The sequence below is a fragment of the Scyliorhinus torazame genome, chromosome 4, assembly GCF_047496885.1.
Source record: "Scyliorhinus torazame isolate Kashiwa2021f chromosome 4, sScyTor2.1, whole genome shotgun sequence".
NCBI lineage: Eukaryota > Metazoa > Chordata > Chondrichthyes > Carcharhiniformes > Scyliorhinidae > Scyliorhinus > Scyliorhinus torazame.
In genome coordinates this window covers 343,975,237-344,001,692 of record NC_092710.1, presented here as the reverse complement: position 1 = coordinate 344,001,692, position 26,456 = coordinate 343,975,237, and the positions used below count along the sequence as shown (strand labels likewise).

The window sequence follows — 26,456 nt, the reverse complement described above, 5'->3', positions numbered from 1 at the left end:
ATTTCAAGTAAGTAAAACTTATGATTCTGGCAATTTCAATCAATTGCCTTCGAAAATAATAACTTTTATCAAAGAGGTGGAGAAACCCACTGGTTTCCTTTAATTAATTCAAAACTTAACTTTGCTGGAGTTCACTGACTCGAAGGAAAGGTATCCAATTACGCCACAAGCTGCCTGTTAACTCAAGCTGCTGTTAACCCTTTGAGAGACTTCTGCTTTCACTAACATGCAGCATCCAGTTTGTTTTAAAATTTATCATTTCTCGCCACTTCAGTCCAAGGATACAATTTTAGCTTAATCAACTATAGTTTTAAAAACACTCGTGGAACTGAACCATCTTCCGATGTCCCATCAGTTCATCAACAACACTCGTGCAACTAAACCATCTTCCCGATGTCCCATCAGTTCCACAATTAACCCAAAACTGAACTATCAATTATGATATCCCATCAGTTTAATTTTCTAATCCCCAGACTAACCTTTGATTTTGTCGCAATGATCTTTCCGTACCAACCGCGAGTGACCAGAACATAAGAAGAGGGGAAAAATCAATGCGCGGTCATTTTCCAGCAATACATTGTGGGCCCCTTTTTCCACTCTCCTTTTGTCCATAATCAGTCTAATTCTGAGTTTGCAGCTGGCCAATGACCATCTTGAGAAATCCCAGGTTTCCGGCACCAAATGACAAATATAAATTTCTTTACCCGTCAGTCTGGCCTCAATAAAAGTCGAGATGGATTTGCAGGTATAGCATTAGTTATTTTATTTGACTTGCAAGTCTGATTCATTTCACATAGACACAGGACACAGAACTAGTCTCCTGGACCCCTGGAAAACGAATGAAGAAGGAGACAAAGGGATTTCTGCAAATACATTCAAATGGCATCAAATTTCACATACACGATTCCCATAGGTCATCCTATACCCCTCCTGACCTGGCCATACATCCTAATTGGCTCACTTCTCATCCCTTCCTCTGGCCTCCTATTACCCAGCATCCTTTTCTCCTCCTTAGCTGGACACCCTGTAGAGGGTTCCATCTCTGCTACTCCACTACTGGGCCGATATCTGGGGTTTGAGTATCTGTGTGTGTCTCTCTCCAGCTGGCACTGAAACCTCAGAGGCCAGGGGATGCCGCACTGGGACACCTCCACGGAAGAGAGCACTGAATCAAGCCTGCCGTTTATCCCTAACCGGAGGCCTGAGGCTTATATCACACAGATATCCAGACCCACACCAATGCCCAGGTGATTCTCTCTCTTGCCGGCGGTGCAACACCCACCCGGTTCCTACTTCGCTGGAGTAGCTTTCCCAAGAGAGAGAATAGGACACTGCTGTTTATTACCTAACCAGCAGCCTGTCCTGAGTGAATCGTTCAAGATGACCCTAGATTCTCGACCCCGGAATTAAGGTGAGGAATATCTTAACAATGACTTGGTCAGAGATCGCTGGTGAGAGATTGAAGAATTGAAACGACTCCAATTATCAGCAAATCAAGGTTTATTGCAAAACCCAGGTCAAAATCATCAAACAGAAGAAATTATAATAAAATCTTAAACTCTAACACAAACTAAGTCTATTCAGAAAGTACTATAACGGACACAACGTAAAATCTTATTGTTACACAATTTTAGCAAGGGCACAAAACACAAATCAAGCCCCCTTCCCCAAAGCCTCAACCACTATCAAGGTCAAGGGAGTTTTGCAAGCTGCTGCAGGGTACTTACAGTCACAGGCTGCAGGAGGTCAAGTCAAAGGTGGAGAGGTCAAGCCAAGAGCCCCTCAATCGAAACACAGCCCCTTTTATATCCGTTTTACCTGGCTTTTTCCTGTGTTCGGCCAGCCCCTTTTGCATTGAATCCATAAGGTTTAAAGTTCCCGCTGGTCCTGCCCCCTTTGAGCCGGTCAGACCTGTCAAGATAGGAGTACCTCCCCTAGGTCCGCCTCCAGTCTGCTTTTTGAGATAACGAGGTTGAGCTCCCTTGTGAAGATTTTCAAAGTCTTCCATCTGCTCTGGAGATCGCTGCTATGTTGATGGGGTGTTAATTGGATTCTGCTCTGGTGGAGGCAAAGTCATTTACATCTGCATGGGGCTATGACCGTCCCATTGTCCTGCTTGCAGGCAGGCCCCTTACAGCATTACCATGCCCCTTTGTCTCTGTGTTTAATCTTATCTAGTTGTCTGGCTCCTTCTTCCTTGTAGCTCCTGGGGGGGGGGTTGTAAATACCTATGCCCCTACTCAGCTCAGCGGACCAAGCCTGCTGGGAAATTTGGTTACGTTCCTTTGGCTGAAAAGTGTCCAGTTTAGTCTCTGGGTTTTATTCTTGGGCAGTCCAAAAAGGGCCGAATTGCCCGAAAACCTTACAACCCCTCCCCCTTGCTTTGCCATGCGTTCTGAAATCCTTTGTCTGTGAACTAATAAAATCAGACCGGCCTATTTACATTACAGTAACTAATATCGCTAAAGTAACTATTTTATATCACATTCGGCACTATTAACAATATATATTAATGATTTAGATGAGGGAATAAAATGTAACATCTCAAAGTTTGCAGATGATACCTAGTTGGGTGGGAGGGCGAACAGTGACAAGGATGCACAGATCCTGAGCATGATCTGGTCACGTTGGGTGAGTGGGAAAATCAATGGCAGATGCAGTATAATTTGGATAAGTTTGAGGTTATTCACTTTGGAAGCAAAAACATGAATGTAGATTTCTAGCTGAAAGGTCGTAATTTGGGAGAGGCGAGTGTGCAACGGGACCTGGGTGTCCTTGTGAACAGTCGTTGAAGGTAAGCATGCAGGTGCAACAAGCGGCAAATAAGGCTAATGGTATGTTGGCCTTCATTGCGAGAGGTTTTGAGTCCAGAAGCAGGGATGTGTTGCTGCAATTATACAGGGCCTTGGTGAGGCCACACCTAGAATATTGTGTACAGTTTTGGTCTCCTTCTCTGAGGAAGGATATTCTTGTTCTCGAGGGAGTGCGGTGAAGAGAGATTGACTAGGTTAGGTTTTCACTGGGGTTCAGAAGAATGAGGGGATCTCATAGAGACTTTAAAAATTCTAACAGGACTGGACAGGGTAGATGCAGGGAAGATGTTACCAATGATGGGTGTGTCCAGAACCAGGGGTCACAGTCTGAGGATTCAGGGTAAACCATTTCAGACAGAGATGAGGAGACATTTCTTCACCCAAAGAGCAGTGAGCCTTGGAATTAATTACCACAGGAAGTAGTTGATGCTAAAACTTTGAATCTATTCAAGAGGCGGCTGGATATAGCACTTGGGGAGAATGGGATCAGGGGCTATGGGAAGAAAGCAGGATTAGGCTATTGAGTTGGATGATCAGCTATGTTCGTGCTGAATGGCGGAGCAGGCTCGAAGGGCCAAAAGGCCTCCTCCTGTTCCAATCTTTTATGCATCTATGTATCTAAGCCCGGGCATGTGCCTCTTCTCTGGGGACTATACTTACGTCATGTGGTAGGAAGGGCCGTTAACAATATAAAAATGTATATTGTTATGGGCCAGGGTTTAGAGAACCCCAAAATGTATCATGGAGTTCACCCGACCCACAACTTTTACTAGATTGTGGTATGGGGAGCACACGGCCCACTCTACACATGTGGTACAGCAGAAATGGAAAAGTATTTATTAAAGCAAAACAATGTTTATTCTATGAACTCAAGTTAACATTTTTAAAACATACATGAACATCTTAGCAACCATCAATTCAAATACAACCCCCAAAGAATACACTAAGTAATCCTTTAAGCTTTCCTTTTAACATCCATACGACTTAAAATCACCTTTTACCAGAAGCACATTATGTATACATTCACTACTGAGAACATTTATAATTCTGAATTCACCAAATGGTCAAGAGATAGTCTTTTGATGGCAGAGAGAACAGCAGTACACCTGCTTGGTCTGGCTTCAGCTTCAACACTGAAAACTAAACTAAAACACGCCCTGCTGCCTGCACAAAAACGAAAGTAAAAAGCTGACCGACAGCCCAGCTCCACCCACTCCCTGACATCACTGCAGTAGTAAACACACATTTTTTAAAGGTACTCTCACTACAGATATTTATATACACACCCATTTATAAACACCCATTTCTTAAAGGTACTCTCACATGACACCTACCCAGAAAAAAAAACATCAACTTCAAGATGATTTCATTTTTCACCTTTTCACTATCCTTTAAGAAATGCACACAGTAAATATACTTTTTCATTTCAAAACACAACACATGCAGAGGTATAATAATATAGTCCATTTTTTTTTTCATTTTTCTTCCTCCAACTGAAACTGCTTCAGTTCATCACATTCATGACAAAGCATCGGCTATCACGTTTTCTCGTCCTACCACATGTACTATTTTTAAATGAAATGGCTGTAACAGTAAACTCCAGCGAAACAGCCTTGCATTGTTATTCCGGAATCGCTCCAAAAACATCAATGGATTATGATCAGTATATATAACGGTATCAGACAGATTGCTGGTCACATAAATGTGAAAATGTTGCAAAGCCAGCACCAAACTCAAAGTTTCCTTCTCAATCGTGGAATACTTTTTCTGGTGAGAATTCAATTTCTTTGAAAAATAACTAACAGGCTGCTCTAGCCCTTTGTCGTCATCTTGTATAAGCACCGCACCTACACCCACATCACTCGCATCAACCGCCACTTTGAATGGTTTCGTATAATTTGGGATGGCTAACACAGGAGCAGTGGTTAACACAGCCTTCAGGCCGTCAAATACCTGTTGACACTCCGCTGTACACTGGAATTTGTTTCGCTTCTTGAGTCCGTCAGTGCAGCGATCGCACTGCTAAAATTGGGGACAAATTTCCAGTAAAATCCACTCATACCAAGAAATCGCATTATTTCCCATTGTGTCGAGGGTATCGGATACCCCCAATACTTTTGTTTTCACATCCCATGCGACCATTCGACCCTGTCCGATTGTATGGCCAAGGAAAGTGACTTGGGCCTTTCCAAATTCACTTTTGGCTAGATTTATCACCAAACCTGCCTCCTGAAATCTATCGAATAACTACATCAGATGTTTCAAATGTTTTGTCCATGTCTGGTTGAAAATTACCAGATCATCGATGTATACCACACAATTGGGTAATCCTGAAACAACTTTGTTAGTTAACCGTTGAAATGTGGCTGGTGCGTTTTTCATGCCAAATGGCATAATTTTGAATTGGTAGATACCATCTGGAGTCACAAAAGCTGAAATCTCATTCGCCCTTTCGGATAAAGGTACCTGCCAGTAACCTTTAAGTAAATCCAGTTTAGAAATAAAAGCTGATTGTTCTACTTTCTCAATACAATCCTCCAAACGTGGGTTAGGATAAGAGTCCGTTCTTGTAACTGCATTAACCTTTCTATAGTCCACACACAACTGTTGGGTACCATCTGGTTTAGGCACCATCACTATGGGTGAGCTCCATTGGCTGCAACCCACTTCAATTGTGCCATTTTAAGCATATTCTCAATCTCTTTGTTAACCTGTGCCAATTTTAAAGGGTTAAGTCTGTCTGGATGTTGTTTGATTGGAACAGCATTTCCCACATCTACATCATGTATAGCCATTTTAGTACTTTCCAATTTATCTCTGCAAACTTGCCCATGTGATGTCAATAACTCTTTCAGGTCAGTTTGTTTTTCCTCCGGAAGGTAACTCAACAATATTATCCCAATTTTTAAGAACATCCTCGTTTTCCAATTTAATTTGAGGTATGTCGAAATCACAGTCATCTGGATTTGGTTCGTCACTTTGAGTTAGAATCAGTAGAACCTCCTCCTTTTTCTCTCCTTCCCTTTCAAAGCACCTTTTAAGCATATTCACATGAAATGAAAAAAATGAAAATCACTTATTGTCACAAGTAGGCTTCAAATGAAGTTACTGTGAAAAGCCCGGAGTTGCCACATTCCGGCACCTGTTTGAGGAGGCTGGTTTGGGAATTGAACCGTGCTGCTGGCCTGCCTGGTTTGCTTTCAAAGCCAGTGATTTAGCCCTGTGCTAAACAACACTCGGTGAGTTTTCCTTCTATCCGGCGTCTTTACCACCTCACTTAATTTCCTTTCAATCTGATATGGTCCACAAAACCTAGCTTTTAAAGGTTCACCTACCACTGGTACCAATACTAAAACTTTATCTCCAATGGCAAAACTACGAACTTTGGATTTCTTGTCCGCTACCCGTTTCATCACATTTTGTGCAACTTTAAATGTTGTCTAGCCATTTCACCTGCTCTATTTAATTGTTCCCTATAATTTGACACGTAATCCAATAATGTAATTTCCGATTTCTCACTCACCAATTTTTCCTTAATCAATTTAAGTGGTCCTCTTACTCATGACCAAAAATTAGTTCAAAAGGACTGAATTTGGTTCACTCATTGTGACCCTAATTGCAAACAGTACGAATGGAATTCCATTATCCCAATCCTCTGGATAATTCTGACAATAAGCCCTCAACATTGTCTTTAATGTCTGATGCCACCTTTCCAACGCTCCCTGCGATTCTGGATGGTACGCAGTTGATTTAAATCGTTTTATTCCTAAGCTATCCATAACTTCTTTGAATAACCTTGAGGTAAAATTTGATCCTTGATCCGATTGTATTTCTGTGGGTAGTCCATATCTAGTAAAGAATTGAAGTAACTCTTCCACAATCTTTTGAGCTGTAATATTACGTACTGGTATTGCCTCTGGAAATTTAGTAGACACATCCATTATAGTCAAAAGATATTGATTCCCACTTTTTGTTTTAGGAAGCGGTCCTACGCAATCAATTAGGACCCTTGTAAAAGGTTCCTCAAATGCTGGAATGGGTATTAAGAGTGCTGGTTTTATCACTGTGTGGTAGTCTGTGTAGAGGTATTATGGTACCTGGTAATGCTGGAACACCATTGGTAGATATTGTATGTTTCCTATTGGTCAAGCTGTATGGTAGCTCCGCCCTGCAAGGCGGGGTATAAGAGCCCGTGACGCCCCAGCAGCCTTCTTTCTGTACCTGAGTGCTGGGGGAAACATCTAGCTTATTAAAGCCCTCAGTTGGACTACAACCTCGCTTTAGTGGTCATTGATCATGCATCAATTTAATAAGCTAGATTTAAAAGGATGGATTTCCGAATCAAGCCGGAGTGTCTGCAACTCAGCCCCCACGCGGCGAACTCAGTGGCAACCTTCAAGCACTGGCTGCCGTGTTTTAAAGGATATCTCGGAACGGCCGAAAACACACGCATGGGAGGACAGAAATTGCAAGTCCTGCACTCGAGGGTGAGCCCGGAAATTTACACCTTCATCGAGGACGCGGACGACTTTGATGCAGCAATGGAGCTACTAAAAGGACATTATATTCACCCGGTAAACCAGGTCTACGCCCGACATCTGCTAGCAATGAGGTGACAAATCCCTGGGGAATCACTGGAAGAATTCTACCGTTCACTCCTGGTGTTGGGGAGACACTGCAGCCGCCCGCAAGTTTCGGCGAGCGACCACACAGAACTTTTGATCCGGGACGCTTTCGTGGCAGGTATGCTGTCCTCCCAAATCTGCCAGCAATTGCTGGAAAAAGACACCCTAGGCCTCAAGGAGGCATGGGCCCTTGCAGTCTCCCTGTATGGGGCAGGGACGTTCCCGACCGCGCGGCAGCCCCCTGGGCAGCGTGGAACCCCTCCGCAGCCGACCCTGAGACATCTCGCATCCCCCCACAAGCTTGTGCTGCAAGGCAGCCTGGCAAACCCGGGGGGCCGCGCTGCTACTTTTGCGGGCAGGCCAATCACCCCCGGCAGCGCTGCCCAGCCCGCGCATCCACCTGCAAGGGATGCAGTAAATAGGGCCACTTTGTGGTGGTATGCCAGGCCAGTGCAGTCGCCGCGGTCTCCGGTGGCGAATGCGGACCGCCACCACAACCCTCTCCACGGTCCCCGTGCGGCCAACGAGCGCCACCATCTTCCTCCTCCAGGGCCACGTGCAGCCCCCAGGTGCCACCATCTTGTCCCGCGGACGCCACGTGCGATGGATGGGCGCCGCCATTTTGTGCACCCCCAGCCATGTGCAACCAATGGGAGCCGCCATCTTGGATGGACTCCCCGGACCCCAGCTCGGCTAACCGCACACCGCCCGAAGAGAACACTCAACTGCTGTGATTAGCCTCGGTGACCCTGGACCAGTACCGGCCTTGAACATTCTCAACTGCTACAACAACAGTACTAATCAACGGGCACGAGACGTCCTGCTTAATCGACTCTGGGAGCACGGAGAGCTTCATACACCCCGACACGGTAAGGCGCTGTTCTCTCCTCGTCCACCCCGTTAATCAAAAAATCTCCCTGGCCTCCGGTTCCCACTCAGTAGAGATAAAGGGGTTTTGTGTAGCAAACCTCACGGTCCAGGGAAGGGAATTTAAAAATTACCGGCTCTACGTCCTTCCCCACCTCTGCGCAGCTACACTCCTAGGTTTAGACTTCCAGTGCAATCTCCAAAGTCTAACTTTCAAATTCGGCGGCCCTATACCCCCTCTCACTGTCTGCAGCCTCGCGACCCTCAAGGTCGATACGCCTTCCCTGATTGCGAACCTCACCCCAGATTGCAAACCCATCGCCACCAGGAGCAGACGGTACAGTGCCCAGGATCGGATCTTTATTAGGTCAGAGGTCCAAAGGCTACTGAGGGAAGGAGTAATTGAAGCTAGCAACAGTCCCTGGAGAGCTCAAGTAGTGGTGGTAAAGACCGGGGAGAAGCATAGGATGGTCATTGACTACAGTCAGACCATCAACAGGTTTACGCAACTGGACGCGGACCCTCTCTCCCGCATATGGTGCTCCGGTTTCCTTCGGGTGCTCCGGTTTCCTCCCGCAGTCCAAAGATGTGCAGGTTAGGTGGATTGACCATGATAAATTGCCCTTAGTGTTGGGTGGGGTTACTGGGTTATGGGGATAGGATGGCGGTGTTGACCTTGGGTAGGGTGCTCTTTCCAAGAGCCGGTGCAGACTCGATGGGCCGAATGGCCTCCTTCTGCGCTGTAAATTCTATGAAAAAAAAAAAATCTATGATATCCGACCTGGTAAACAGGATCGCGCATTACAAGGTCTTCTCCACGGTGGATCTTAAGTCTGCCTACCACCAGCTCCCCATCCGCACTAGTGACCGCAAATACACTGCCTTCGAGGCAGATGGGCGGCTCTATCACTTCTCAAGGGTTCCCTTCGGTGTCACTAACGGGTCATCCAGCGCGAGATGGACCGAATGGTTGACCGGTACGGTTTACGGGCAACGTTCACGTATCTCGATAATGTCACCATCTGTGGCCACGACCAGCAGGACCACGACACCAAATCCGAAAATTCCTCCAGACCACAAAGATCGTTAACTTTACGTATAACAAGGATAAATGCGTGTTTAGCACCGACCGCCTAGCCATCCTCGGCTACGTAGTGCGAAATGGAGTTATAAGCCCCGACTCTGAACGCATGCACCCCCTTGGGCAGCACAGTAGCATAGTGGTTAGCACAATTGCTTCACAGCTGCAGGGTCCCAGGTTCAATTCTCGGCTTGGGTCACTGTGCGGAGTCTGCACGTTCTCCCCGTGTGTGCGTGGGTTTCCTCCGGGTGCTCCGGTTTCCTCCCACAGTTCAAAGATGTGCAGGTTAGGTGGACTGGCCATGTTAAATTGCCCTTAGTGTCCAAAATTGCCCTTCGCGTTGGGTGGGGTTACTAGGTTATGAGGATGGGGTGGATATGTGGGCCTGGGTAAGGGTGCTCTTTCTAAGAGCTGGTGCAGACTTGATGGGCTGAATGGCCTACTTCTGTACTGTAAATTCTATTAAAAAATCTATCTATTAAGGAGTTCCCCCTCCCTCACTGCTCCAAGGCCCTGAAGCGCTGCCTAGGGTTTTTCTCTTAGTATGCCCAGTGGGTCCCCAACTATGCGGACAAGGCCCGTCCCCTGATCCAATCCACAATTTTTCCTCTGTTGATAGAGGCCCGCCAGGCCTTCAGCCGCATCAAAGCAGACACTGCAAAGGCCACGATGCATGCCATCGACGAGTCCCTCCCCTTTCAGGTCGAGAGCGACGCGTCTGACGTAGCTCTGGCGGCCACCCTCAACCAAGCGGGTAGACCCGGGGCCTTTTTTTCACGTACCCTCCACGCTTCTGAAATCCGCCACTCCTCAGTCGAAAAGGAGGCCAAGGCCACAGTAGAAGCTGTGCGACATTGGAGGCATTACCTGGCCGGCAGGAGATTCACTCTCCTCAGTGACCAACGGTCGGTTGCTTTCATGTTCGATAATGCACAGCGGGGCAAGATAAAAAACGAAAAGATCTTGCGGTGGAAGATCGAACTCTCCACCCACAACTATGAGATCTTGTATCGTCCCGGGAAGCTGAACGAGCCTCCTGATGCCCTGTCCTGCGGCACATGTGCCAAAGCACAAGTGGACCGCCTCCGAGCCCTCCACGAGGACCTCTGCCACCCGGGGGTCACTCGCTTCATCCACTTTATCAAGACCCGCAACCTCCCCTACTCCATCGAGGAGGTCAGGACAGCCACCAGGAATTGCCAAATCTGCACGGAGTGCAAATCGCACTTCTACAGGCCAGAGAAGCGCACCTGATAATGGCCTTCCGTCGCTTTGAACGCCTCAGTATGGACTTCAAAGGCCCCCTCCCCTCCACCGACTACAATACATATTTCCTGAACGTGGTTGACGAGTACTCCCAGTTCCCATTCGCCATCCCCTGCCCCGACATGACCGCAACCTCCGTCATCAATGCCCTCCATAGCATCTTTACGCTGTTCGGGTTCCCCGCGTACATACATAGTGATAGGGGGTCCTCCTTTATGAGCGACGAACTGCGTCAATTCCTGCTCAGCAAGGGCATCGCCTCGAGCAGGACGACCAGTTACAACCCCCGGGGTAACAGACAGGTAGAGAGGGAGAACGGAACGGTCTGGAAGACCGTCCTACTGGCCCTACGGTCCAGGAATCTCCCAGTCTCCTGCTGGCAGGAAGTCCTCCTGGATGCCCTCCACTCCAATCGGTCACTGCTTTGTACCACGACCAACCAAACACCTCACGAACGTCTCCTTGTCTTCCCCAGGAAGTCCTCCTCTGGGACCTCGCTCCCGTCCTGGCTGGCAGCTCCCGGACCCAGCCTGCTCCGAAAACGTGTGCGGGCGCACAAGTCGGACCCGTTGGCCGAGAGGGTCCATCTTCTCCACGCTCACCCCCAGTATGCCTACTTGCCGTACCCTGACGGCAGGCAAGATACGGTCTCCTATGAGACCTGGCGCCCGCCGGATCCTCACGCACACCCCAGTCACCAGTCCCCCGTCCCCCCCACTGGTGCACCTTACAGCCGCCCCCTTCCCAGGAGGAGCGGTCCTTCCGCCGGCCCCGTCTAGGCCCCCCCACCCACCGACGCACCCCGCAGACGCTCCCTTCCCAGATCAACCATTTTCCCCACCAGCGCCGTCTAGGGGTGTCGAAGCTGCCACAGAGTTCGAGGCCACGCTCCCGGAGCCACAGACGCCTGAGCCTCCACCGGCATCACCACCAGAGCTTTGACGATCACAGAGAACGACCAGGGCCCCCAATCGACTGATTGCTTCATTTAAAAGTGTATCCAGTTAATTGTGAATCTGTAAATAGTACGACAATAATACAAAACACTGTACGGAGGTATTACGGGACCTCCATAAATATAATTTCTACCATGTTACCATTTTGTAATATCAAGCCACCACCCCCGCCGGACTCTTTTTTAACAGGGGGTGAATATGGTAATCTGTGTAGAGGTATTACAGTACCTTGTAATGCTTGAACACCATTGGTAGATATTGTATGTTTCCTATTGGTCAGGCTGTATGGTAGCACCGCCCTGCAAGGCGGGGTATAAGAGTCGTGCCACCCCAGCAGCCTTTTTTCTGTACCTGAGCTGCTGGGGGAATCATCTAGCTTTTTAAAGCCTTCAGTTGGGCTACAACCTCGCTTTAGTGGTCTTGATCGTGCATCACACTGCTTGAGGTTTCCCTATCACTTGACATGTGTGACATGATTGACCAAATTTAACTACATCTTTATGTAGTCCAGGCCAATAAAAATGTTTTTGGATTTTAGCTTGAGTTTTCCTTATTCCCAAATGACCTCCCACTGGTCCCTCATGTGCAACTCGCAACACCTCCTTTCTATACCCTACCGGCAATATTACTTGATGAACCTCTGCCCACTTTTCATCTGCCTGCATATGCAAAGGTCTCCATTTTCTCATCAAGACATCACTTTTACTGTAATAACACTCTGGTATGCACTCAGATTCCTCTTCCGTGTATGCTTTCTGATATATCCGTTTTATTTCTGCATCTTTCTGTTGTAACTCCGCCAATTTTCCTGAACTAAAAATATCCGCCACATCCGCCACCTGTTCTTGTTCTATTTCAACCATCTGATCAAAAATCATTTCTGATAATTGCACTTCAACTTCATCGTCACCCTTTGATTTCTCCTCTTGTCTTAACCTGTGACTTTGCGACCTTGTTACTATACAATCCGGAAAAATCCCAGGATATTCGTCCTTCAACACTTCAGTTGTCTGATTTTCCACTGGCTTATCACCCACAGTAGGCATCACTCCCACCTGCGATCCAGCTATATCATTACCCAAGATAAACTGTATTCCTGGACAAGATAGTTTCTCTATTACTCCTACTACCACTTCACCACTCTTCACTGGACTTTCCAACATTACCTTATATAATGGCACGCTACTCCTCTCACCCTGAATTCCACATATTTCCACCTTTTCTGGCAACATTCTTCCCAACCTACATAGCTCCTCATCTCCAACCATTAAAGATTGGCTAGCTCCCGTATCTCTTAAAATTGTGACTTCTTTACCTGCACCTCCTGATACACATGAGTAAACTTTACCCACACAAGTAAATTCTTCAAAGAGATCTGGCACCTTCTTATCAATCACCTCTTGATCAGGCTGTACAATCTTTTGCATTTCCCTCGCTTCCCTTGGACTTTCCTTTACCACTCTAACAAACCCCACTGTCTTATCCTGTTTTACCACATCAGCCTTCCAAGTGCTTTTCTTCAACCACCAACACTGTGACTTTACATGGCCTAGTTGATTACAGTGAAAACATTTGAAACTTTCCATGTATTTTCCACCCTCCTGGATTTCTTTTTTAATCTGAGGTACACTCTCCTTATTATTTCCCATCAGATCACCTTTACCTTTACCACTTGAGTATTTCTCATGTCCCCAGTTTCTATCCCTCATAGGCTGAAACTGATGTTGGAAACCAAGCTTTGATTTATGAATTAATTCATAATCATCTGCCATTTCTGCTGCTAATCTCGCAGGTTTAACCCTCTGCTCTTCCACACGAGTTCTCACTACATCAGGAATTGAATTTTTAAACTCCTCCAAAATTATAATTTCTCTGAGAGCTTCATACGTTTGGTCTATTTTCAAAGCCCTTATCCACCTATCAAAATTACTCTGTTTGAGCCTTTCAAACTCCATGTATGTTTTGACCAAATTCTTTCCTTAAACTTCTAAACCTCTGTCTGTAAGCTTCAGGCACTCGTTCATTTGCACCTAAGATGGATTTTTTCACCTCCTCATACGTCCCAGATACCTCCTCCGGTAGTGATGCAAACACCACTAGCCCTACCTACCAGCTTTGTTTGAATCAGTAATACCCACATGTTCTGTGGCCATTTCATTTGTTTATCTACCTTTTCAAATGAAATGAAAAAGGCTTCCACTTCCTTCTCGTCAAACCTTGGCAATGCTTGGACATATTTAAATACATTCCCACCAAGCCTTCGACTTTGACGCTCTTTCTCACTATCCTCATCACTATCATCCAACTGTACATTTCCCTTTACGTCTGCAAATTTTAACTGACTGTCATGTTTCATGGCCATTTTCTGAAGTTCAAACTCTCTCTCTTGATCTTTTTCCCTAATCTGTATCTCCCTTTCTCTTTCTTTTTGTTCTGCTAGGGCTATTATTTCTTTTCTCCTATCTTCTCTCTCCTTTTCTTTTTCCTCTCTCTCTCTCTCTCTCTCTCTTTCCACTCTCTCTCTTTCGTAATCAAGCTGCTTTAATTCTTTCTCATGTTCCATTTGTTTAAGTTGTAACTGAAGTTTTGCCATTTCCAATGAGTCAGACTGTATCTCAGGCAACTTAGCCACTGCCATAATTACCTCACCTTTTCACATTTTGTCAGGTAATGTTAACTGCAATGTTTTTGCCAAATCTAACAGTCTGCTTTTAGTCTCTGTCCGTAAGGTACTGGGTGTGATCGGCTCCACCCCTAAAAACTTCTGAGCCTCTGAAAGAGCCATTGTCCACAACACACTCCCCACTTAAACTAAAATACCATACCTGAAAAGCAACCACAATATGCTCACCCCTCACTGTCTTTAAGTTCACTAAGCCAATCCAATAGATAGCCTTTTATCCCAGACGAGCCCCCAATTGTTATGGGCCAGGGTTTAGAGAATCCCAAAGTGTATCATGGAGTTCAGCTGACCCACAACTTTTAATAGATTGTGGTATGGGGAGCACATGGCTCACTCTGTAGGTATGGTATAGCAGAAAATGGACCAGTGGTTTTTAAAACAAAACAATGTTTATTCTATGAACTCAAGTTAACCTTTTTAAAACAAACAGTGAATATCTTAGCAATCAGTAAATCAAATATACCCTCCAAAGAATACAACACTAAGTAATCTGTATGCTGTTCTTTTAACATCCAAAAGACTGAACAAACCTCCAAACAGGAGCACATCAGGGTTTGCATTCAAGACTGAAAACATTTACAGTTCTTCTGAATTCACCAAATGATCCATAGATAGTTTTTGGATGGCAGAGATCAACAGCAGTGCAGCTCACAGACACACCCAAGCTTTTCTCAAACCAAAACTAAAAAGCAGAAGTGGAGCTCAGTTCCACCTACACTCTGACATCACTCCAGTAACATGAGCAGCTCCATTTCAAAAAGGTACATTTCTTAAATACTCATTTCTTAAAGGGTGCTCTCACATGACAACGTCCTTCGCTTCACTTGGGCTTTCCATTACCACTTTAACAAACCTTACTGTCTTATTCTGTTTTACCACATCAGCCTTCCCAGTGCTTTTCTTTAACCACCAACACTGTGACTTTACATGGCCTAGTTTATTACAGTGAAAATATTTGAAACTTTTCATTTCTTTTCCACCCTCCCGGATTTATTTTTTAATCTGAGGTGCACTCCCCTTAATACCTCCCATCAGATCACTTTTACCTTTACCACTTGAGTATTTCTCATATCCCCAGTTTCTATCCTTCACCGGCTGAAACTGATGTTGGAAACCAAGCTTTGATTTATGAACTAATTCATAATCATCTGCCATTTCTGCTGCTAATCTTGCAGTTTTAACCCTCTGCTCTTCCACATGAATTCTCACTACATCAGGAATTGAATTTTTTAATTCCTCCAAAAGTATAATTTCTCTGAGAGCTTCATACGTTTGGTCTATTTTCAAAGCGCTTATCCACCTATCAAAATTACTCTGTTTGGGCCTTTCAAACTCCATGTATGTTTGACCAAATTCTTTCCTTAAATTTCTATACCTTTGTCCGTAAGCTTCAGGCACTAGTTCATATGCACCTAAGATGGATTTTTTCACCTCCTCATACGTCCCAGATACCTCCTCTGGTAGTGATGCAAACACTTCACTAGCCTTACGTACCAGCATTGTTTGAATCAGTAATACCCACATGTCCTGTGGCCATTTCATTGGTTTAGCCACCTTCTCAAATGAAATGAAAAAGGTTTCTACCTCCATCTCGTCAAACCTTGGCAATGCTTGGACATATTTAAATAGATTCCCACCAAGCCTTCGTCGTTGACGCTCTTTCTCTTTATCCTCATCACTATCATCCAACTGTACGTTTCCCTTTATGTCTGCCAATTTTAACTGACTGTGATGTTTCATGGCCATTTTCTGAAGTTCAAACTCTCTCTCTTTATCTTTTTCCCTGATTTGTATTTCCCTTTCTCTTTCTTTTTGTTCTGCTCGGACTATTCTTTCTTTTCTCCTTTCTTCTCTCTCCTTTTCTTTTTCCTCTCTGTCTCTTTCTTTTTCCTCTCCCTCTCTTTCTTTTTCCTCTCTATCTCTTTCTCCCTCTCTTTCTTTTTCCTCTCGATCACTTTCGTATTCAAGCTGCTTTAATTCTTTCTCATGTTCCATTTGTTTAAGTTGTAACTGAATTTTTGCCATTTCCAATGAGTCAAACTGTATCTCAGGCAACTTTAAATGCTTAGCCACCACCATAATTACCTCATCTTTTCGCATTTTGTCAGGTAATGTTAGCTGCAATGCTTTTGCCAAATCTAACAGTCTGCTTTTAGTCTATGTCCGTAAGGTACTGCGTGTGACCGTCTCCACCCCGCAAAAACTTCTGAGCCTCTGAAAGAGCCATTGTCCACAACACACTCCCCACTTAAACTAAGATACCACACCTGAATAGCAACCACAATATGCTCACCCCTCACTGTCTTTAAGTTCACAAAGCCAATCCATTGGATAGACTTTTATCCCCCTCAAGCCCTCAATTTGTTATGGGCCAGGGTTTAGAGAACCCCAATGTGTATCATGGAGTTCACCTGACCCACAACTTTTACTAGATTGTGGTATGGGGAGCACACGGCCCACTCTACAGGTGTGGTACAGCAGAAGTGGTCAAGTAATTTTTAAAACAAAGCAATGTTTATTCTATGAACTCAAGTTAACCTTTTTGAAACATACAGTGAACATCTTAGCAACCATCAATTCAAATACAACCCCCAAAGAATACAACACTAAGTAATCCTTTAAGCTTTCCTTTTAACAACCAGACGACTTAAAAACACCAGAAGCACATTAAGTTTACATTCACTACTGAAAACATTTATAATTCTGAATTCACCAAATGATCAAGAGATAGTCTTTTGATGGCAGAGAGAACAGCAGTACACCTGCTTGGTCTGGCATCAGCTCCAACACTGAAAACGAAACTAAAACACACCCTGCCGTCTGCTCAAAAATGAAAGTAAAAAGCTGACAGACAGCCCAGCTCCACCCACTCTCTGACATCACTGCAGTAGTAAACTCCCATTTCTTAAAGGTACTTTCACTGCAGATATTTATATACACACCCATTTATAAACACCCATTTCTTAAAGGTACTCTCACATTACAATACAATGTATTTATGAGCGGGAACCTCATTATCTCACTGGCGAAGGGTGGGGAAAATGAGGAAACAAGGGACGGAATTCTCCATCCTTTCTCACCAGTGGGATTCCCCGGTCCCGCTGCAGTGCATGGAGTTTTCGCTGAGCGCCAAATTCTCCGTTCTCGCTGGCAGTAGTCGGGGGAGAAAATTCAGATTAAATAATCCCAGTGGAGGGGGTGAATTCTCCTCCTCCCAGCTGCTTGTCTCTCGGCGGCACGCCAGCGTGGCAGTGGGATTCCCCGTTCCCACCACTGGCCAATGGGATTTCCCATTGTAGCCATCCCATGCCGCTGGGAAACCAGTCAGCGATGGAACGGGGAATCCCGCCCACGGAGAATTCACCCTGAGATCTCTCCAGCGAGAGTCTCCTTTCCTGATGGCCGTGGGATTTTGCACCTGCGTTGCCGTTTATGCTTGAGCTGAACTCGGGCTCAAAATTCCCCCCAGTAAGTTTGAAATGGTTTTTGGAGGCAAAAGGAGGTGGCTCCTTTGGTGCTGCCAGTCCTGGCGTGCTGCAATGTTCACCTGCAGTTGACTGGCAGCATAATAAGGAGGTGCATTTCAGAAGCATCACACCTGTCAACCACATGTAAAATATTTCTTGCTGTAATTCTCATGCTGCAGGTTCTCGGAGAGGTGACAGTGAGTGCACAAGCAGCAGAGGTGGTTAAGAATGAAGTCATGATAGTGAAAGACAAGGCCCAGAAAATTGTCGATGAAATCGAAGTGGATAAAAATTTTGCAGAGGGCAAACTGCTGGCTGCGAAACCAGCACTAGAAGCTGCAGAGGCAGCTCTGAATGTGAGTACCTTGTTTACTTGATACAGGAACAATTTCAGGAAACATCATAAATAATTGAACCTGCATGGTGTTACTAAGTGTTCCTCACATGTAGCCAACTGTCTATGTCTGCTATATTGTGCTCTGTCTGAAGATAATGTGGGGCTATTTTCCCTTGTTGCTCTCACATTGACTCATCATTTCAAAGCCCAAAATATCCATAATAATAGAAATCAATTGTAACCTGATTTATGTGGCGTATTTAACATAATGAGCTTGGTTCTCCGGTCCCCCAGCCACATGTTTCTCGGCAGCGCCATTCACTATTGGTGGGATTCTATCTTCCCCCAACTTGGCAATGGGATTTCCCATTGAAGCCACGTCATGCCGCCGGGAATCCCACAGGTGTGGGTGCTCTGCCGGCGGGAACAGAGAATTCCTGCCACAATTAAATAAAGTTTTGCAAGCATAATCAAATTGAATCCCCAAAAGGAGATCATGGGCGCGATTCTCCGATGCCGCGCCGGTTAGGAGAATCGCCTGCCGCGCCAGTTTTCCACGGGACGCCGGTCCGACGCCCTCCCGCGATTCACCCAAGCGGCGAGATCGGCCCCGTCGAATTCTGCGCAGCGCAGGCCGGAGAATCGCCCGAGACACCCAAAATGGCAATTCTCCACTACCCCCGCTATTCTCCGGCTCAAATGGGCCAAAGTCCCGATGGCGCGACCCCAGTTCACGCTGTCGCCGTTCACACCTGGTAAATAAAGTCGTCAGCCAGTCGTACTGGCTGACGCTGAGCAGTGAGGAGGTGAGCGGACTGTTCCGGAGCTCCTGCAGACTGGGTCGGCTTCCCTGAGAACGCTGCGGCCAACGGGGGGAGGGGGGGAGTGGAGGTGAGGGGGGGGGTGAGGGAGGGAGTGGAGGTGGGGGAGGTGGAGGGAGAGTGTGGAGGGTGTCATCCATCCGCGGATGTCACATGTCAGCCGCTCTGATATGGCAGGACGGTGACGAGGACACGGCCGCAGGTTGTCGTGTGGCTGATGGGCACAGGCGACTGGCACACTGATGAGGAGGACGGTGTGAACTGACCATTGGATGCAGACAGTGCCCAGGTATTAGGCTAGCTGCGTATCTGCAGCGCGACCAGGCCACCGGGGCACACAGGTATCCCATGCAACCCGGCTGCCGAGGTGTGGAAGAACCTCCGTGTAACATGTCGTTTCTCTGCCCCCCCGCCATCCTCCTGCAGGTCACCATGTATGCCAACCAGACAGCGATGTTCACTGCCGTGGTTGGAGCCGCAGCACTGCAGGTGGCCATCCGGCAGCGGAGAGTCAGACGGCTGCAGATGCAACGGCTGCTGCTGCAGCAGAGGGGATGGCCGCGGAGTGGCCCGTCGTCGTCTCGCAGCCCGCAGGCGCTCAAGCCTGGAATGTCCAGGGGGATGCCGAGGGGAACATTGACCCCCCCAGACGGTGAAGAATGCACAGGAAGTGGGCACTGATATCAAAGTGCTTGGGGGGGAGGAGGAGGAGGAGGAGCCACTGATGGTGGTGCCAGGGTACCACAGGCGTCCAGCAAGGCCTAGGGTGTACGGTGAGAGAATGTCGTTCGAGTTTGTCGGACATTACATGCAGGAGGAGACTACAGTTCAGCAGGGAGACGGTCACACATATATGCCACCTCGTGGCGTACCTCGCACCACGTGGAACGGTAGGAGGACACGCTATACCAGTCTCCGTCAAGGTGTCGGTGGCCCTAAACTTTTACGCTACCGTTTCCTTCCAGGCGCCGAGCGGGGACCTATCAGGGATCTCACAGACGTCGGTCCACAGGTGCATCAGGGCCGTGACCAATGCCTTGTACGCCATTGCGGACAGGTGCATTAAATTCCCCGAGGACCGAGCACAGCAGGAAGCACGGGCACATAGATTCGCCAAGGTGGCCGGGATACTGATGGTCCAGGGTGTCATCGATGGTGTGCACGTCCCCATGCGCCCGCCTGCAGACAACAGGGAAGTGTTCATGAACAGGAAGGGCGCATACTCCATGAACATTCAGGTGGTCTGCGACCCCCACATGAAGATCATGCACATGTGTGCAAAGTACCCTGGCAGTGTGCATGACGCCTACATTCTGGCACAGTCGTTCATCCCCGCAATGTTCGATGGATGCCCCCCCCGGCTGAGGGGCTGGTTTCTGGGCGACAGGGGCTATCCGTTGAGGTCATGGCTGATGACGCCAATACGGAGGCCTCACACCAATGCGGAGAGCCTATAAAACGAGGCACATGCAGCAACCAGAGGTGTGGTGGGGCGGTGCTTCGGCCTGCTGAAGATGCGATTCAGATGCCTGGACTGCTCTGGATGGGCCCTGCAGTCACATAGTTGTGGTCTGCTGTGCGCTGCACAACATTGCCATGCAGAGGGGAGATGCCCAGGTGGAGGAGTTGGCGGGAGGATCCGATGGCACCGGAGCTAACGCAAACGAAGGGAAGGAGGAAGAGGAGGAGGAGGAGGAGGATGGCGTGCATCAGGGTGGTGGGAGGGGCTCAGGACAAAGACACTGCCCGGGTGCTGGTTATGTCCAGGAGGCTGCATGACGGCACCGTCGAGGACAGCGGGCACGCGACACGTTGGTGGCTGCACGATTCTCGCACCATGGGGGAGGGATTCGCTGAACACTGCCACTTGCATCCCCAGTCCTGCAAATGGGCACCACACTGCACACACCCCAGCCCCGCACCCCCGCACTGCATTCACGGCACCAATTCCACATCACCTTATCACTGCGGCACTACGGGATTGCACAACATTGATGATTGTGCAAGCGGGTGTGATCAGTGCCATGTTGAATGATAACAGCCCGCTCTGCGATGAGCTGTGAGCTCAGATCCGCCAGCCAAGGTCTGACTCATGGCTATAGCTGAACCATCCACTCCGGTGGTCACAGCGTTCATCACGGACATTTCATCACGTGCCCGTGTGGGGTAGCTGGCGTCGGAGTGCCGAGGACTACGGTGTCCGATTTTGGGAGGCAGGGGGAAAGGGACAGCACATCCGGCACCGACGTTGAACCGCTCGTCAACCCAGCGCCACTCGGTCACCCTCACGAGCCCCCGGCACCTGACATAGCACAGAGTCTTACAAGTTAAGTGCAACAGTGAGTTTAATTGTGACATTCACATATAGATGTCCTACCCCCGACAACTAAACTGTGCCCTGCACCCGTGCCAACTTACTATGTTTCTAACTTCTTTGCCTTATCGGCCCGACCACTACGTCTAGGTGTCTCCCCAGATGGTACAGCAGGAGTGGAGGCGGACTGCTGAGAATCACGGCCTGCGACATGGCCTTTCCTGTGGCGGCCCGGCTTCGATGGGCCAGGCTGCTCGGCGGGCGTGCTGGATGGCATGGTGCCACCCTGTCCTGCCCGCTGCACACAAGATGCGCCAGGGACAGAACGGGGGGGGCCGAGTGTTCAGGGACGCCCCTTGCTGGAGGTACTGGGACGGCCCCAGAACCTCCTTCTCCCTCGGGGAGCCCAGTGGCCCCCGGGCCTCACTGTGGGACGGAGGTGCGATCGGAGACATCCCCCGTTGCACCACCGACACCTGGCGCTGCCAGTCCTGGAGGCCTGCAGCAGTATCAACCCTGGTCCGAATGTTGGCAGAGACGGAGCCCAGGGAGTGCGACATTCCTGCCAGTGACTGTGCTATCTCAACCTGTGAGTGCGCTATGCCATCCATCATGTGCGTCAGGCGGTCTATGCTCTGCTCGACTGACTGCTGAGACTGTGCCATGGCCTGCTGGGACCGGGCCATGGCATGTTGAGACTTGGACAGGGCCCGGAGCGCGGCGGCAATGTCGTGTTTTTGAGAGGGCAGCCCTCTCCTGGGCCATGGATGACGCATGCACGTGAAGCCCAACGCCTTGCAGAACCTGACCAATGGCCAAAACCGTTTCACCCATTGCCTCCACCGCGGACGTCACCCGTGCGTGGGTGGCTGTGATGAGCTCCTGGATGTGAATAGACTCATCCAACTGCGCGTGCAGTTCCTCGAAGATGGCCCTCATCCCGGTAATCAGTCCCTGGGTGTCCACATGCATCGGGTGTCCGAGTGGGTCAAGTATATCCAGGAATCCGGGAACCGTCTGGGCGGCAGCTGTTTGTTGGGCCTGGGCTGCCCAGGACAGTGACACACAGAGGACGGGGACCCAGGACAGTGACACACAGAGGACGGCGACCCAGGACAGTGACACACAGAGGACGGCGACCCAGGACAGTGACACATAGAGGACGGCGACCCAGTACAGTGACACACAGAGGACGGCGACCCAGGACAGTGACACACGGAGGACGGCGAGCCAGGACAGTGGCACACAGGGGACGCGACCCAGGACAGTGACACACAGAGGACGCGACCCAGGACAGTGACACACAGAGGACGGCGACACAGGACAGTGACAAACTGACTACGGTGATCCAGGACAGTGACACATGGAGGACGGCGACCCAGGACAGTGACACACAGAGGACTCGACCCAGGATAGTGACACACAGAGGAGGGGGACCCAGGACAGTGACACACGGAGGACAACGACCCAGGACAGTGACACACAGAGGTCGGCGACCCAGGACAGTGACACACAGAGGACGCGACCCAGGACAGTCACACACAGAGGACGGCGACCCAGGACAGTGACACACAGAGGACGGCGGCCCAGGACAGTGACACACAGAGGACGCGACCCAGGACAGTGACACACAGAGGACGGCAACCCAGGACAGTGACACACGGACTACGGTGACCCAGGACAGTGACACACGGAGGACGGCGACTCAGAACAGTGACACACAGAGGACGGGGACCCTGAACACTGACGCACAGAGGATGGCGACACAGGACAGTGACACACAGAGAATGGCGACCCAGGACAGTGACACACAGAGGACGGTGACCCAGGACAGCGACACACAGAGGACGGTGGCCCAGGACAGTGACACACAGAGGACGCGACCCAGGACAGTGACACACAGAGGACGGCGACCCAGGACAGTGACACACGGACTACGGTGACCCAGGACAGTGACACACGGAGGACGGCGACCCAGAACAGTGACACACAGAGGATGGCGACCCAGGACAGTGACGCACAGAGGACGCGACCCAGGACACTGACACACAGAGGACGGCGACCCAGAACAGTGACACTCAGAGGACGGCGATCCAGGACAGTGAAACACAGAGGATGGCGACCCAGGACAGTGACACACGGAGGACGGCGACCCAGTACAGTGACACACAGAGACGGCGACCCAGGACAGTGACACACAGAGGATGGCGAACCAGGACAGTGACACACTGAGGATGGCGATCCAGGACAGTGACACACAGAGGATGGCGACCCAGGACAGTGATACACGGAGGATGGCGATCCAGGACAGTGACACACAGAGGACGGCGACCCAGGATAGTGACACACGGTGGGCGCGACCCAGGACAGTGAAACACAGAGGACGGCGACTCAGGACAGTGACACACAGAGGACTCGACCCAGGATAGTGACACACAGAGGTGGGCGACCCAGGACAGAGACACACGGAGGACAACGACCCAGGACAGTGACACACAGAGGACTGCGACCCAGGACAGTGACACACAGAGGACGCGACCCAGGACAGTCACACACACAGGTCGGTGACCCAGGACAGTGACACACGGACTACGGTGACCCAGGACAGTGACACACGGAGGACGGCGACCCAGAACAGTGACACACAGAGGACGGCAACCCAGGACAGTGACACACGGACGAAGGTGACCCAGGACAGTGACACACGGAGGACGGCGACCCAGAACAGTGACACACAGAGGACGCGACCCAGGACAGTGACACACAGAGGACGGCGACCCAGGACAGTGACACACGGACTACGGTGACCCAGGACAGTGACACACGGAGGACGGCGACCCAGCACAGTGACACACAGAGGACGGCGACCCTGAACAGTGGCGCACAGAGGATGGCGAAACAGGACAATGACACATAGAGGATGGCGACCCAGGACAGTGACACCCAGAGGATGGCGACCCAGGACAGTGACGCACAGAGGACGCGACCCAGGACACTGACACACAGAGGACGGCGACCAAGAACAGTGACACTCAGAGGACGGCGATCCAGGACAGTGAAACACAGAGGGTGGCGACCCAGGACAGTGACACACGGAGGACGGCGACCCAGTACAGTGACACACAGAGACGGCGACCCTGGACAGTGACACACAGAGGATGGCGAACCAGGACAGTGACACACTGAGGATGGCGATCCAGGACAGTGACACACAGAGGATGGCGACCCAGGACAGTGACACAAGGAGGATGGCGATCCAGGACAGTGACACACAGAGGACGGCGACCCAGGATAGTGACACACGGTGGGCGCGACCCAGGACAGTGAAACACAGAGGACGGCGACTCAGGACAGTGACACACAGAGGACTCGACCCAGGATAGTGACACACAGAGGTGGGCGACCCAGGACATGGACACACGGAGGACAACGACCCAGGACAGTGACACACAGAGGACGGCGACCCAGGACAGTGACACACAGAGGACGCGACCCAGGACAATCACACACAGAGGTCGGTGACCCAGGACAGTGACGTACAAAGGACGCGATCCAGGACAGTGACGCTCTGAGGACGCGTCACAGCTCAGTGACACACAGAGGATGGCGACCCAGGACAGTGACACACAGAGGACGGCGATCCAGGGCGGTGACACACAGAGGATGGCGACCCAGGACAGTGACGCACAGAGGACGGTGACCCAGTACAGTGACGCACGGAGGACGGCAACCCAGGACAGTGACACACTGAGGACGGCGACCCAGGGCAGTGACACACAGAGGATGGCGATCCAGGACAGTGTCACAGAGAGGAAGCGACCCAGGACAGTGACACACAGAGGACGGCGACCCAGGACAGTGACGCACAGAGGACGCGACCCAGGACAGTGACGCACAGAGGACGCGACCCAGGACACTGACACACAGAGGACAGCGACCCAGGACATTGACTCACGGTGGGCGCGACCCTGGACAGTGAAACACAGAGGACGGCGACCCAGGACAGTGACACACAGAGGACTCGACCCAGATAGTGACAGACAGAGGAGGGCGACCCAGGACAGTGACACACGGAGGACGCGACCCAGGACAGTCTCACACAGAGGTCGGTGACCCAGGACAGTGACGCGCAAAGGACGCGATCCAGGACAGTGACGTTCTGAGGACGCGTCCCAGGTCAGTGACGCACAGAGGACGCGACCCATGACAGTGACACACAGAGGACGGCGACCCAGGACAGTGACACACAGAGGTCAGCGACCCAGGACAGTGACACACAGAGGACGCGATCCAGGACAGTGACACACAGAGGACGGCGATCCAGGACAGTGACACACGGACTACGGTGACCCAGGACAGTGACACACGGAGGACGGCGACCCAGAACAGTGACACACAGAGAACGGCGACACTGAACAGTGACGCACAGAGGATGGCGACACAGGACAGTGACACACAGAGGATGGCGACCCAGGACAGTGACACACCGAGGACGGTGACCCAGGACAGTGACACACAGAGAACGGCGACCCAGGACAGTGACACACAGAGGACGCGACCCAGGACAATGACACACAGAGGACGGCGACAAAGGACAGTGACACACGGTGGGCGCGACCCAGGACAGTGAAACACAGAGGACGGCGACTCAGGACAGTGACACACAGAGGACTCGACCCAGGATAGTGACACACAGAGGTGGGCGACCCAGGACAGAGACACACGGAGGACAACGACCCAGGACAGTGACACACAGAGGACGGCGACCCAGGACAGTGACACACAGAGGACGCGACCCAGGACAGTCACACACAGAGGTCGGTGACCCAGGACAATGACACACGGACTACGGTGACCCAGGACAGTGACACACGGAGGACGGCGACCCAGAACAGTGACACACAGAGGACGGCAACCCAGGACAGTGACACACGGACTAAGGTGACCCAGGACAGTGACACACGGAGGACGGCGACCCAGAACAGTGACACACAGAGGACGCGACCCAGGACAGTGACACACAGAGGACGGCGACCCAGGACAGTGACACACGGACTACGGTGACCCAGGACAGTGACACACGGAGGACGGCGACCCAGAACAGTGAGACACAGAGGACGGCGACCCAGAACAGTGACACTCAGAGGACGGCGATCCAGGACAGTGAAACACAGAGGATGGCGACCCAGGACAGTGACACACGGATGACGGCGACCCAGTACAGTG

At 50.0% G+C, this 26,456-nt stretch overlaps 1 protein-coding gene across 1 annotated transcript in view; it reads left to right on the top strand.

Moving 5' to 3' along the window:
• LOC140411190 (dynein axonemal heavy chain 8-like) overlaps positions 1 to 26,456 on the top strand; it is a 2,783,184-nt gene that overhangs the window by 1,454,123 nt on the left and 1,302,605 nt on the right. Inside the window, exon 68 of the mRNA XM_072500280.1 lies at positions 17,938 to 18,114. Coding sequence (XP_072356381.1) covers positions 17,938 to 18,114 — 177 coding nt within the window. The remainder of the gene's footprint in view (positions 1 to 17,937; positions 18,115 to 26,456) is intronic.